This window comes from Lepidochelys kempii, chromosome 18, assembly GCF_965140285.1.
Source record: "Lepidochelys kempii isolate rLepKem1 chromosome 18, rLepKem1.hap1, whole genome shotgun sequence".
NCBI classification, from domain to species: Eukaryota; Metazoa; Chordata; order Testudines; family Cheloniidae; genus Lepidochelys; species Lepidochelys kempii.
This window is the reverse complement of record NC_136397.1, coordinates 18,194,375-18,208,162: the sequence shown is the minus strand read 5'-3', so window position 1 is coordinate 18,208,162 and position 13,788 is coordinate 18,194,375. Positions and strand designations below refer to the sequence as shown.

Here is a 13,788-nt window from a genome sequence, read left to right as displayed (position 1 = left end):
AGCGCCTCCTAAGAGGGCGGACTCTCTGCGGCAGCCGCTCGGGTGCATTGGTCAATTTTCCTGTCAGTCCCCCCCCCGGAGCCCCCGGCCGGGGGCTGTGGCTTCCTCTTTGAAATTGTTGCAAGTTTGAGGCCGGGGGGGGGCGAGGAGGCAAGGGCCGGAAAGTCGGGAGACTCCCGCAGGAAAGGGGGGGGGAGGAGGAGGAGGAGGGGGGGGGGGCCGCAGGGCCAAGACGCCTCCATCGCGCCGAGTTCGGATTCTTCCTATTTTTTTTTTCTTTTTTTTTTTTGCAGCACATGGGAAGCAAAACTTTCCCACGGCCCCCTTCCCCGCGGCTGCTTCCCGCCCCTCGCTCCAGCCGCCCCCAGCCGCCGCCGCCGGCCCCTTCCCCGGGACCAGGCTCGCGCGGGCGCCTCCCCGGGCACTTTGGCGGCGTGTCGGCCCCCCTCGCCTGCGGGCGCTGAGGCGTCGGGCCCTTGCGCCCCGCTCTCGGGGCGGGCGGGAGAGAAGCAGCCTCGCCCAGCAAGGGGCTGGGGAAGGGGAGAACTTCGGGGATGTGCCGCTGGCGGGGAGCCTGGCGCCGCGGCGCCCGGCGGCTGCTCTAGGGGGAGCAGGGAGGCGGCGCAGCGGCGGGGCCGCTCGGCTCCGGGCTGGTCATGGGCACCGGCATGTGCTCGCGGAGGCAAAAGGGGCTCCTGCAAACGGGCTTCTGCCTGGTGGCGGTGGCGTGTTTGGGCTCCGGGGTTTTCATGTACGGCCACTTGCAGCAGAAGGCGAAGGGCGCCGAAGCCCTGGCTCTGAAATACAGGCAGCAGCAGGAAGCCCTGTCCGCCCAGCTCCAAGGTGAGTGACCCGCGCCCCTCTTGAGCCCCCTCTCCCCCGCTTCCCGTGCGGCTCCTTCTTTAACCTCCCTGCCTGGCAATAGGCTTGCTACGCGTCTCCGTCTCTCGCTGCGGAGAGCGCCAGGGGTCCCCTGTGCCTGGGTTTCATTGTTGAGTTCCGTTACTTCTGATCTTCCCGGGTTTATGCCCTGGTCGTTTCCTTTGGCTCATTAGCACAAGCATTTATGTGACTTTAGTTTTTAATTATATCAATTAACGCTTATTTCGCTCGGCAGAATCAGACCCAGCTCCTCTGGGTGAGGGAAGTTAGGTGCCAGGATACCAAATTGTGGGAGGGAAGGTTTTTTTAAGTGATCATAACATCCGGTACAGCTGTTTTGAGCAGAGAAACCCGCTCAATTCAGTGAGAAAATTGATCTGCAGGTCTTGTAGTGCTCCTGCCTCTCTGTTTTGTTGTGGATGGATGCCAATATAATGCCACAGCAATGAGGCATGCTGAGGGGGAATTGACTATGCAGGGCTCATTCCTGGAATCCAATGGGAAACCGCTTTTGTGGGGCTGTATCTCTCTCTCTAATTTTTCCAGAAGGACCACCCACTTATACTGGCAGTATAGCAGTAAACTTTTTTTAAAAAATCGCCCCCCCTTCCCTTCAGACAAAATCTCCAAACTTGGGAATATTTAATTTTAGCTCTTGGAGAGATTTCCCAGAAGGGCAGGATGGAAGATACATGTTCTTGTTCTGAACTCTCTTCTTTTTCTGGACTGTGCATTCTAGACTTCTTGTCTCTTTGCTAAAACTAGAGCTCCCAGTATTAACACCAGCATTATCCCAAGGTCCTGAGCCTGTTTGTATCTTTGTTAGATTTAAGTAAAGGGATTTATTCCTTGGAGTCCAATTCTCTGGAGCCAAGAGCTCTGCATCTGTAGGGTGGACTCAGCTATGGAATGAAGGCCCACAGAACACATTTCATATGGCTACACGCCACTCTGATTCTGGTATCTCAAGGACAAGAGAATCACTTAAACATATTTCTAGTAATAAATAATAACTAGTTTCCGGCATGTAAAGACAAGATTGTTCCTCAGGCTCAGAACAATTATGACCTCCATCAGATATAAAATTATATCTTATGGATGGTAGCCTGCATTGCTAAGAAGGTCTACTGGTTCTATCCCTGCCATTGCTTCAGCATAATCCTGCTCAAGGCATTTTCTTTTCTGGGTCAAATCCTCCAAAGTGTGTGCGTGCTGCATTGCATGCCCGCAGGTGCCAGTGTGCATGTGCTGTGCAGAACTTGGCATTCAACTCAGCACGTGCTCTTCTTGCAATGGGGACTCTGTGTTCCCATCTGTAAAATGGGTAGAGTGACTTTTCACCTGCCTCACAGGGGTGTAGCAAAATGTAAATCTGTGGCGTGCTGTGTATGTGTTCACTACTTACAGTTCGCTTCCGTTTTTCCTGCTAATCACTTGTGGCATTAAGGCAGCAACAGGTGATGCCTCTGGCACCGCCCCACCAGAGGCCTCCCACACGGACCTCTGATCAGAGACTGCTGGGTCCAGATAGAAGGATCAGCGGTTTAGATATTCAGTCCACGCTATTTCTGCTGATGCTCACCATCGGGGTGGGGTGGATGTTAAAAGAATAAGTTGAGACCACTGATCTCTGGGACCTGGTTCTGGGAGCAGTACAGAGGAAGATACGGAAGTCAGGTTCATAATGTTATTCCACTCAGAGAAAGTTTTTGTTTGGATGCGTGAACGGGTAGCAAGTCGCCTGGTCGCTTTCCACCTTACGGCTAGCAAATACAGGCATTGCCATAGAAACCCTTCATATTTTGGGAACATTTTGTCCAGTTATTTTAAGAAAGATGAAAGTTTGATTCAAATTTTGTTGGCAAGAGAGGCAGAACAGGCTGGCAGCTGCAAAGCTGTCAGCACTGTTCATAGGTACCTTCAGGTACATTGGTAGTTTGCACATCTTTCTGTATATCTCATGCTGTCTTCCCATACCTCCACCAGCATCTCTGGTCTGGTGCTTAAAGCCGGGGAGTGGGTGCAGGGCTCCTGGGGGCTGTACCCAGCTCTGCAGCTGTCTTGCTCTAAGACTTCGAGCATGTCGCTTTACCCACTCTATGCCTCAGTTTCCCTCGTCTCTCTGGGTAAAATGGAGACAGTGTTTCACAGGAGGCTGAAGCAGGTAATGTTCACCCAGCACTCTACATAGTTCTTCCCATCTCTCAGGTACTTCCTGTTCCCTTCACAGCTAGCATAGCAAGTGGCCAACGCTTCTGGCTCTCCTGTAAATAAAGTTTTCAAGTGGAGCGACAGGCCACAAATTATTGCCAGGGGAAAGGAAAGGGAGGGGAGGAAGTGAGCCTGTTCTCCTTGCGGGGCTGCCCTGGAGCCAATGACACGTGGCCCAGGTTATGTCCTCTTGTTGGCACAGCAAATGTATCTTCCCTTGCTCTGCTGTCAAACAGGAGCCAAGCAGCTGCTGAAATCGCTTTGGAATAAAATGGGCGGGCTCTGAACTCTTGCTGCTTGTATCAGACATGTGAAAGGAAGCGAGGTGGGCTTCCTAAGTGTGTGGGCTTCCTAAGTTCTGTCAGGTTGCAGCCTGGTGTGCCCTGCCTAAGATCTCATTCCCGCTGAGGCTCCACATTTCCCCCACCCCAGACTAATGCAGAGCCCTGAAATTTTGTGGCAAGTGGCTTTAAAAATGCCTCCCTTTTGCCTCTACTCTTTCCTCACAGGGTCAGGGAAGAGGGTTGTGTGTGGGTGTTAGAAGGTTTTAGATGCTCTTGGCCAATGGCCGTATTGACTGTAGAGACTGAGACAGGTGTGACCTTATTTCAGGTATTTTATTAGCAAATGGTGCTATTAGTGCATTGGAACTGGGGGATGGAAAGGATGTACTTACAGCCCCATCCGGTTCTCCCTGACCTCTGCCCCGCGGCCTGGCACATACACTCACGCATTAAACAGACTTCTGGGCCGGAAGAATTCTCCATCTCTTAAAGAGCCACCATCAAACATGGGTGACAAGAAGACTTTAATACTCCTACCCCCGCCACTGGGCATCCGTCATGTGCTTTGTTGCCTTTGCCACCACTTGTGATTAGAAGGAGCTGCATGGTAATGCTGGCTCTCATTCTGGGTTGTAATCTGCTGCCCCCGCCCCCCCACACCCCCCTTCTATGTGTGATTTCTTGAAAGCAGCTGCAGTTTGGTGTTTTGAGAGGTGGGGGTTTGCTACGCCAGAGATGGCGGCAGTAGGTTGTGACGTGACTGAAGCAATCTGGCAGGGGGACTCAATTGATCTCTGTAGAGGAGAGCGCGGCAGAGAGAGAAGCTACCTGGGTGCTTAGCATGGGGGGAGGGAGGGAAAGGAGCACAGGGCAAAGTACTACACTGAAGTTGGTGTGGGACTTTGCGTGCTGTGAAACTGCCTGTAGTTTGCAGTTCTGAGAGATCTGTTCAGAATCCTGCCGTCGCAATTGCTGCACTCACTTGCTCATCCTAGCAAAGCAAGAGCCACGCCTGATTATTGTAACAAATCCAGGGCTACCTTGGAAATTCGCTATGCTGCCCTTGGAACTTTTCTGCCAAAGCTGTGCGAGAGCCCTGGTGCTTCTGCTCCAAAGCCACTGGCTTCTTATCCCAAACTTTAACATAGAATCTCCATTAGCTGTTCATGCTGTAGGGCATAGGACACACAGCTGAATTCCTGATTCCTTCCAGTAGAGGTCAGTAGGATATGGCCTTAACCAGGCCATCCCATAACATTTGAAGTCTGAAATTGTAGATTTTTATTAAGGACAAAGCGATTTGTGTCACCAGGTAGCTGAGGACATGAAACAACTTGTCATAGGAAAAGATACACCAAGGTTAACAGCAGAGTCAGGAAGGTGTGAGGGAGCTCAGACCTGTCCCCATCAACACAGTTCACGTATGTTAGTATTTCTAAGCAAATCCTCCTGCTCAGGGGAATGTGTGTAATGGCAGGAAATGATTAGGAAAATTAGCTCTCATTTAATTTTTGTTCAAGTCCATTCTTTTCAGAAGCTCAGGGCTTTGTATTTTAGTTTGCTTGGCAGCATGTGACACTGCTTTAGCCCTGCAATTCTGGCTAAACTCCAGCTCTGTTAATTACACTCCGACCTCCTTAAATACCCTGCTGTAATTTCAACTGGCTACAGAGTTCTTCACTTCCTGCCCTAGGCTGCTATGTAAAACTGCTCTGCTCTGTTAAACAGCTGCTGTATTCCACCTCAGAGATGGGTGAAGTGATCCTTCAGTACAGGACTTACTTCCCGGTTTGTGCAAAACTTAATCCAAGTTTACAAGGTTCTGATAGCTTTGTGTGAAAGGTGGTATGGAAGGCAACGTTTTGTCCTTCTCATTGGCTGCAGGGAAGGCTTACCTCGCTTTTAATGTACCTGGCCCCGGGAGTCAGGAGATAGGGGGTTGTGTTTGGCTCTGCCACAGAGTTCCTGTGTGATCTGGAGCTTGTCATTGCCTAGAGATGGCCCTAATTTGTGAAGTGCGGATTAGGATTTTCGGATCTGGGTTTCGGTTCAAGTTTGTCATTACATATAGCTGCTCCATGCCTCAGTTTCCCCATTTGCATCATGGAGATAGTAGCACCTCATACCTTTATGGGGCTGTCAGAGCAGACCTATGCTGCACAAAGGATGTGGCTGAGTGAACACTTGTGTATTGCAGAACACATGCAAGTATCTCTTTTGACATGAAACTTCCCTTGCATGGTGCACCATGCACTTCTTTCTGCTGCAGTTCTTAACAGCACCGTGTTATTTAACCAGAGTCGGGGGCGTTTGGTCTTGTCTGGGCTTGGCAGCTGTTCCCACTGTTAGGAGGTGGTTTTGAAGTGACACATAAAGAGGGCTTCTGATTCTAGGTTTTAACCAGTTAAACACTAATAAAATACCCTTGATTTAAAAATGTGTTTATCCAATAAACAGTAGAAATACTTACTTGTATCTAAGGGGTTGTTTACATGGAGCAGTAATATGGATTTCGGGGGTGTGATTTTTAAAGCGCACAAACATGTGCATTAATTGGTCCATGTAGACCTTGCTGGTGTGCACTAGAGGTACTCTAGTGCGCTTTAATGTAGTGCTGTTTGAAAGAGTAGTATGTTAAAGCGTACTAGGGATCATTACGAGAGATTACTCATTACAGTATATACTACTGTAATGGGCAATGTATATAATATTACATGACTATACAAAGAGAGAGCCTCGAAAACCCCCGATTCTGGACATCTACATAAAACTCAAGAATTGCTAAAAAATAATCTCCCAAAGATGAAATGAATAACCCCCAAAAACAGAAGCCCTACATATAAACAAGCCCATGTGGCAGGAGTTTGTAATGACTGTGTCCAATATTGACCTCTCGGGTTAATGCATCTTGATGATCCCTTGCTTATGTCTTGAAACTATCAGTGTTCTTGGAAACTAGTGCCGTTGACTGAAATGCTCTCATGCAAAGTACCCAGAGGGGAAATTTCCTCCTCCCGCATGGCTGCTCATGCAAATGTAATGAACTTCAGTGTGAAAGTGTGAATCAAAGGGATCCTAAAAACCAACAGTGCCATTTCTTGCCAGTCTTCCAGGCATCTTCGTTGCTAGCCAAAGCAGCCACACCTTCTTACTGCTGGAACACCATGTCCAATCTCCCACGCCACCAGAGAGTTACCACCATCCCTGGCTGTGTCCCGGCTTAATTTAGACTGGGAGCTCCTTGTGGCAAATGAGAAACTTACAAAGAAGGCTAGTGCAGAGAGGGCCTCTGGAAGGTGGCTGACCTTCAGATGACAGAGTGTCATTGACTGAAGCTCCTTCATATGTGTCTGTGTGCTGACTTTGGCTTGGAGCGAGCAGGGCAGGGAAAACCCCCAGGGTGACCTCTCGCTGAGCAAATGGCTGGATAAGTGCTTCTAAAAATATAGTTGTCATTGAAGACTTGCGAGTGCTGTGCTCGTGTTCCGGCTGGCTGAGCCACTCCAACAGAGGGGGGCCTGCGTTGAAGGATGATTTCAGGTCCTCAGGATGGAAAGTTAAACAGCAGTTCCTGGCCTGAGTTTTATGAAGAGCCTGTTGAAAACTGAAAGGGGATGTGAGAAAACCTGGATTTGTGCTGGAAATGGCCCACCTTAATTATGCACATTGTAGGGAGAATGGTCACTTTGGATGAGCTATTACCGGCAGGATAGTGAGTTTGTGTGTGTGGTTTTTGGGAGGGGGGTGAGGGGGTGAGAGAACCTGGATTTGTGCAGGAAATGGCCCAACTTTATTATCATGCACATTGTGTAAAGAGTTGTCACTTTGGATGGGCTATCACCAGCAGGAGAGTGAATTTGTGTGGGGGGGTGGAGGGTGAGAAAACCTGGATTTGTGCTGGAAATGGCCCACCTGATGATCACTTTAGATAAGCTATTACCAGCAGGACAGTGGGGTGGGAGGAGGTATTTTTTCATATTCTCTGTGTATAAATAAAGTCTGCTGCAGTTTCCACGGCATGCATCCGATGAAGTGAGCTGTAGCTCACGAAAGCTCATGCTCAAATAAATTGGTTAGTCTCTAAGGTGCCACAAGTACTCCTTTTCTTTTTGCGAATACAGACTAACACGGCTGTTACTCTGAAACCTGAAAGGATCACTCTCTCTCCTCCCCCTTCCCCTTCAAATGTACAGTTTTTTCAGGAACCAAACTGACAATCAAGCAGCTGTGACTGAGAACTTTAACCCCTCCTGATCCCAGTACTGACAATCCCAAGTGTTCAAACATCAGGAGCCGGGCCCAAAAAACTACAGGATTGGCTTGACAATCATGACAAGTTTTATGCTGTTTTTCTTTGTCTTTGGGTTTCTGAACCTTGAGGTTGCACTCTGGTCATGCTTTCAAGTTTTTCCCTGTAACCATGAGAGCTAGGAACTTTAAAAATGAGCTGAGATTCTCACCTAATCATCTGAATCCAGGAGCTGGGGCTTTAAAAAAAAAACCACCAGATAAAGAATCATAGAAATGTCAGGCTGGAAGGGACCTTGAGAAGTCATCAACTCCAGCTCCCCTGCACTGAGGCAGGACCAAATAAACCTAGACCATCCCTGACAGGGGTTTGTCCAACCTGTTCTTGAAAATCTCCAATGACGGGGATTCCACAGCCTCCCTTGGAAGCCTAGTTCACGGGTTATAAAACCTGCAGGGGAACGATTTAAAAAAGAACCAAGCATTTCCCTTGTTCTCAGAGTTGGCTTAGATTCTAGGCCACAATAGACCTGACAGCATCCTGGCAGAATGGACAATGCCTTTATTTTTAGTAGAATCTCGATGCACCAGCCGAGACCAGGTCCCTATTGTGCTGGGCATTGTAATGCACGGAATAAGAGACAGTCCCTGCCCTAAAGAGCTTACAGTCTAAATAGACCAGATGGCCAAAGAGAGAATTATTATTCCTATTACATAGCAGGGGAATTGAGGTACAGAGAGATTAAGTGTTAAATGTTGTCCTGAGCACTGTAGTTAGGTTGACCCCCCACCCCCACCCCCCATGGAGATCTGGCTAGGGGAATGGAGGGATTCTTCAGTTGACCTAGGTGCTGCCTCTCGGAGAGCAGGATTACCTACCTCGATTTAAAAAAAACTCCTTCTGTCGCTACAGGGGTTACGGGGGCCCAGCTGCAGCACTGTAGCCGTGCTGCTGTTGTGTAGACAGAACTGAGACGTGACTTACCTCCCCCTTGAGGATGTTGCGAATCTGTATGCATTACACTGTAGGTGCTACAAAAGGGCCAGGTTAATAGAAGGGACCATGTGATCATCTGGTCTGATGTCTGGTCTAATGAAGATCAGCGAATTTCACTCAGTGATTTCTGCTTCGAGTCCCTAACTCCTGGTTGTGCTCGAGCACATCTTTTAGAAAGGCCTCCAGTCTTGATTTCAGGACTTCCGAATTGTAGGTTAAGCTCATGTCCGTATAATAGAGCCGTGTGTGTGCGTATGTACACTCCCCTGTGGGTGTATAAAATAGCATACACAGACGTGTACGTAACCCTAGTTTGAAGCTTAGCGCAATTGGGTGGCTGCACAATAATATTTTAGACACCGTCAAAGCATTCCTAGCATTTCCTCTGATTCGGAGTCCCTGCTGCCACGCGTCCTGCATCCATGGGATCCTGGCACTGAGCATGCCGTGTGTATGGGAGGCTTTTGGAGGAGGCGGGGGAGGGCAGTAATTGTTTTTGCCTGCTGCCGAGTGATCAAGCAGATGATGATGTGACAGCCTTTCAAGATTGATTATAGACATCTGGGGATTTTGGCTGCGGCCCGTGTAATGTGTTGCAAGGTTTCAGTGAGGGATGGTCGTGTGTGTGCAAAAGGACCCAGCTGTGAAAGGATTTTCTTTGGAAGCAGCTGTTTTATCCCCTCTGCCACCCAGTCACAGCCCAGCACCATGCCCCAGCCTGGACAAGTCTCCTTTCTGGAAGCAGGAGGTATCAGCAAACCAGGGAGAGCTCTTGGGGAGCTTTCAGATTTCAAACTGGATTAAAATCATCATCCATCAGGAGGTTTCTCTGGCACTTTATCTGTCATGTGGCTGATACACAAAACAATCCTTCGCTTTCCCTCCGGGTTACCGCAGTGCACAGCATAGATGTTCTTTTGTGCATGTAATGGGAGAGCAAGCTGGCTGGCCCATTTATCCTCAGTGGGTTGTGTCTGCTTTAGGACCAATTAGTGGGTCGGGGAGGGGGTGGGTGGGAGGAAGCATTCGTCTGGCTGTCTCCTGCGTGTGGCTGACACAGTTTCAGAGCAGCTGACCTGGGAGGCACTGGGCAGCTTGAGTCTTGCAGTGGACTCAGGTGGGAGCTGTTTCAGACTTGCTACAGAGAGGAAGCATGTGATTTGGCTGGCCAAAGAAAAACAAACTCCCAGGCTTCCTAGCTGAGGCACCAAAGCAGGCCTCCGTCATGATAGAATCATAGAATATCAGAGTTGGAAGGGACCTCAGGAGGTCATCTAGTCCAACCCCCTGCTCAAAGCAGGACCAGTCCCCAGTTTTTGCCCCAGATCCGTAAATGGCCCCCTCAAGGATTGAACTCACAACCTTGGGTTTAGCAGGCCAATGCTCAAACCACTGAGGAGCATCCCCTTTGCAAACCTCCAGCCCAAGCAGCTTGTTTGCTGATGCTACAGCACAGGGCAACGTATAAGAACCTGGAAAGAGAACTAGTTTGTATCCAAAATCTGGGCACTTTTAATGCAACAGTGATTTGCTTATTGTGCATACATAGCAACTCGTCGCACCTTGAATGTTCCAAAGCATTTTACAAATTGGGGTCTCTGTAGAAATAATAATGCATCTAGGGATCTTTTCCCCTGCTACTTAAATGCAGCCGCCTGTGGTGTTGAATGCAATAGCTGCATGATCAGTTGGGAATAGTCTCAATTAAAAGTACAGAGGGTGGCTGCTTGCTTTTTTTTTAAGGTAGAAGGTCAAATTGGAATCACTCAGACCGCAAAAGCTAGCCCCCACCTGTTGTGAAAAGTCTTTACTGATCACACCTGGCTGGAACATTTTACCTCTAGATGTGCAGTGCTCCCCCAACGCCATGCCGGTTTGGTGCCCACGCAGAGTTCGTCCTGTCAATTCACCGACACCCACTTTGTGCTGCACCCAGGATTTCCGTAGCGTCCTCCCAATCCAATTATTGGCCTGGCCTTGCTTAGCCTTAGAGATCTGGTAGGGTTGCAAATTCTCATAGCCCTGAAGTAAGCCCTGGATATCCAATCAAATGCGGTGTCTGTGCGCTGGCCTGTTTCCACTGGAATCCTCAGTTCAAATCCTATCTTGGGCCAAAAGTTCAAATAAACTTGGTTTCCCTGGTCATGCCCAAAACCCCGATGGTGCGGCCTGTCCTCTTCAGTGGGAGGGGACTGAGGATTGGAGCAGCAGTCGGTGCTGCTGTCGGTCAGTAGAAGCTTGTGCAATGCAAGGCTCAAGTCCGCACTCTTGAGCCTCATTTTTAAGACAATCCCACTTGGGATACAGTGGGCCCATAGAAGATTGATTGAGCAGCATGGCTTGTCTTCTGGACAGGAAATACTTCCCGCCACCCGGTTCCTTCTGCCTCTGGGCACACTTGCATGGCTCTCTCACCCTCTTTTGTCATGCTGTACCTTCCTTTCTAGGAGTGTTTTTCCCCCACAAGAATTGTTGTCCAAATCAACCCTATTTTAAAATGGTTTAGAGCAGACTGTGATGAAAACAGCCTTTTCTGTCGAAATCAGGTTTTGGCGATCCTTTTCCCACTAGCTCTAGTTCCGAGCATGTCTCTGGCCAGGGGTCTACTGTCACACCCTCGATTTCCCCTCCAGTCTCTCTCCCTTGGCCATTCCTCGAGGGTTCTCAGAAATGTTCAGCATTGGCCTACCTTTGCTCCCGTTGCCGTGCAAAAGTCCTGTTCGCTCCAGCGGGAGCAGAATTGGGCCGGTGCTGAGTGCTGCTGAGACGCCCACCCAGGATTTGCCCTTTGCTGTTATGAACTTGCCGTTATTGCTAACAGAGTTTTTAAGACTGCGCTTTTGGTTTCCCATCCTGCCCTTTAATGTTCCATCAAACCTAATTGCCACGAGCGTTTGATCTTATTCATCGATATAAGGCGGGTTGGGGGAGGATCGACAGAGCCTTTAAAGACTTCGTTGCCGACATGAAATCACTCACTAGACAGATGTTCTTAGGAGCTGAAACTCTTTCCAGCTAAATGCAGGTAGAGATCGAAGTCTCTTTTACTAGGTTAAACTGATGACTTGGACCACCTGAACACTGCGACTGCTGCTCTGTTTGGGCGGCTTTTCCTTCGAGGAGCCGTGGCTTGGGCTTGGATGGTCACAAGCTACCGGGTGCTGTGCTGTCTGTTTCCCGGGGCAGTGAGGGGTGAGTGGCAGTGGGAGGGAGCCGATTGATCCTTTCTGCGCCTCAGTTGGGCTGCTCCTGCTCCCAAGTCTCATCCAGCTCCCTTTTCCGCCGTCACTTTACAAAGAAATCTCTTAGCACTTCGGCATGTTACTGCAGCCCAGCTGTACGGAGTGACTGTACGTTAACAAACTTCCTCAGTGTTTGCCCGAGGACATAACGTGTGGTTGACCCCCTCCAGAACTGGCAACTCCAGGCTATTTGTGCGCAAAACCTGCTCCCTTTAATTTGATCGCTATTCACCTGGCCCAGACTGGATGCTGTGACTTAGGGGAGAGCAGGGGGAGGGCTCTGTCCCACTAGTGAGTCATCTAGTCCCATGTTTCATTCCATGATGGGGAGACAATACGATGGAGATGAGGATGGGAAGAAATAGAAACCATTTGCCCACTCGTCACAGACACAACTGCAGTCATTTGTTTTTGTTTATGAACATTTGGGGTCTCCAAACACCTGTTTGAAGGACCCCAGAACACTTGCAAAACCCACTATATGGGATTTCACGTCCATATTACAAAACCTCCCTTTCGGCTTTTGAGCCAGCTCCTCAACCAAAAAGCCCTTGCAAAAGGCCCAGCTCTCTTCTTATCCCACTGCTTCTCCTTTTGGGGATGATACCTGTTGGATTTAAGATAACTGGAGCTGCATGTTAATTCAACCTCTTTGCTTCACCTGCTTTGAAGTGAGACCTTCACTCCCTTTGAGGAACGGATTCCTCTGTTGAAATGCTGTCCAGTGATGTCCTCAGAGCTATATTTTATGAGGAATCATAGTAGATACCTCTATGGCCAATTTATTGGAGGGAAGGGGATTGTTTTTCTTTTTCACTAGTGGCAGAATTACATGACCCTCTGTGGATAACCTCCAGCACCTGCCATGTTCTGACGCGATTATGTGAGGTCAGAGTGCAGTAGGGTTGGCACATAAGAACGGCTACACTGGGTCAGACCAAAGGTCCATCTAGCCCAGTATCCTGTCTTCCGACAGTGGCTAATGCCAGGTGCCCCAGAGGGAATGAACAGAACAGGGCAATTATCAAGTGATCCATCCCCTGTCGCCCATTCCCAGCTTCTGGCAAACAGAGGCTAGGGACACCTTTCTAATTGCTGGTAACCGAACCCCTGAGGCCCCACCCTGCCCCGCCTCTTCCCAGAAGGCTCTACCCCCATCACTCGCTGGGTCGTCTCAAGGAGCCTGCCTTCACGTAGGAGGTGGCCCCGGCTGAGCAGGGGCTGCCATGGGTTAATGACCTAGCACTGCCCCACGGTAACTGGACTTTTGGTTTGGGTGCTATTTAGGGTTGCCAGGTCCCCTTTTCGAAAACCGAGCACCTGGCAACCCAAAATGGCACCCAGACACAGAAGCTAAAAACTGGACAGGTGGCAACCCTAGAGTGCAGAGATATTTTGCTTAGAAGGGATGCAACAGTGACTGTGATTATGATTGTGAAGGGCTCTTTGTCACCACAGTCCATGTGCACAAAGGGTGCTTCAGGGTCTCGGGGACTCTGTACCATTGACTGGCTGACAAATAGCATGTGACGTATATACTCCATACATAGCATCCTTCAGAAAGCCATGGCTGTCCTGGAGTGTCTGTCAAACAGAGCAACTAATCCTCTAATACCATAGTGCACATTTCACCATCCCTGAAAGCGGGAATGCTCTCCAGGGTACCCAGGGACAGAGCTGCCAGCAGCCTTTCTGCAAACTCACTGGCAGGGTGGGGCCTTGCTTGTACAGCGGGCTGCTCCCTCTGGTACACTCTGGCTCTTGTTTTATTACTGGCACCAGCTCATTGGTTCCCCGGAGGCAAATCTCTGACTTTGAAACCTCGCTTGGCCAATGGGTCACCCTCAAGCGTGACCTAGAACTGAAAGGGCTCAGTGCGGAGAAATCTTCTCCACATCCTCAAATGCCTCTTCTATGGAGTTAA

The 13,788-nt window shown here is 49.4% G+C and overlaps 1 protein-coding gene across 4 annotated transcripts in view; it reads left to right on the top strand.

Annotated features, from left to right (window-relative positions):
- The first annotated feature begins 214 nt into the window (after positions 1-214).
- The window catches only part of LOC140900196 (uncharacterized), a 72,256-nt gene continuing 58,682 nt past the window's right edge, over positions 215-13,788 (top strand). For 3 of the 4 annotated variants that reach the window (XM_073317042.2, XM_073317041.2, XM_073317039.2), the window contains exon 1: positions 216-843. In XM_073317042.2, coding sequence (XP_073173143.1) covers positions 657-843 — 187 coding nt within the window. In that variant the 5' untranslated portion in view covers positions 216-656. Of the gene's footprint in view, positions 844-13,788 lie in introns of all 4 variants that reach the window. The other variant, XM_073317040.2, reaches the window with a different exon arrangement.